We start from the raw sequence: 1196 nt of genomic DNA on the forward strand, positions 1-1196 counted from the left end.
AGATTTAGTCAGGTTAGACATGCATAATAACAAAGTTCACAAAAAGTTTCACATAGATGTTTTTTGACTGTGGGTAGTTTTGTGATAATGTTCGAATCTGGACATCATTGACATTTAAAAATATGTAAAATAAACAGGTGTTCTTCTCCCAAACATAATATCTGGCAGTCATTCTTGAAAGTAGTTTGCAAAAACCCAGCACCAAACAGACGCTGTTGACCAACAAAAAGTCCAGCAAAGTAAAAACACACCAATACTAAACAAATATCACACACAAAAGGATTCAGCCTTCAGCCCAGTGTCTTATTGCTAGCTTGCCACCTGTTGCATCAGCGTCCGGAATTGACGTAGACGCAGCTGTATGCGTGGTCCACTTTTGGACAGAAGCGCTTGGTGTGGGCCTTGGCCCCCGTAGCCCCGCAGAGGGGGCACACGTACTGCCATAAATACGGGCACAAAACCTCTCCTGTCTGGCTCTTCAGCCAGTGGGATCCGTACACCAACTCGGACTCCCCGTTGCGCTTACAGAAAGTGCACAACATGCGCTCAGATGATGGATGTAATTCTGGCGGCTCACGTCTTTTCTTGCTGTCTGTTGGCCCCCGGGGGCCCGTGGATCTTGGCATAAGTTTAAAATCCGCCGTATTTGGTGCATCAGAACGGTCTAATTCTGGTGCGTAACCTGGCCGTGAATATTCATCGGGGAGATGTTTCGTAGAGGCTAGCATCGGGAACTGAGTGGCAGTGTTCGGTCCCAGGATCTTTCTGATCGTGTCCGACAGTCCCATATAATCTTTCCAGGGCTGGAAAGTTTTGCCATTCGGGTCCATGATAGATATTGAACGCGTCAGCCAAACACCCTCTGCTAAAATAATGAAGTTGTTGATTATGTTTTTAAAAAAACACACCTGCAGCAGAACCTCGGTGCCAGCTGTGCCTATGTGGCCGGGTGGAAATGCACCTGTTAGACTTAGGTATGGAAAAAGGGGTGCTACCGCTTTTAGAGAAGTAACCCTGGGAACGTAGAGGATGCTGGGTATCGATCCAGTGGAGTCTGGGAAACTAAAAAGCCATGTGTGTTCATCTGACTGAAGCGGTATTTCAGCGGAAGATCTGTACCGGTTGTTTAAGATCTTGGTCCCAGCGTGTGACCCGTGGGATTTGCGGAGTGTGTCGTGAATCGATTACTGCAGACG

General features: G+C 47.2%; 1 protein-coding gene across 1 annotated transcript; it reads right to left on the reverse strand.

The window, feature by feature from the left end:
- Positions 1–70: 70 nt before the first annotated feature.
- LOC109971341 (nanos homolog 2-like) lies at positions 71–1171 on the reverse strand. Its single transcript, XM_020619518.1, has one exon. The coding sequence runs from the start codon at positions 828–830 to the stop codon at positions 330–332; it is 501 nt and encodes a 166-aa protein (XP_020475174.1). The 5' UTR covers positions 831–1171; the 3' UTR covers positions 71–329.
- Between the last annotated feature and the right edge of the window lie 25 nt (positions 1172–1196).

Source organism: Monopterus albus, unplaced genomic scaffold (genome assembly GCF_001952655.1).
Source record: "Monopterus albus unplaced genomic scaffold, M_albus_1.0 scaffold221.1, whole genome shotgun sequence".
Taxonomy (NCBI): Eukaryota; Metazoa; Chordata; class Actinopteri; order Synbranchiformes; family Synbranchidae; genus Monopterus; species Monopterus albus.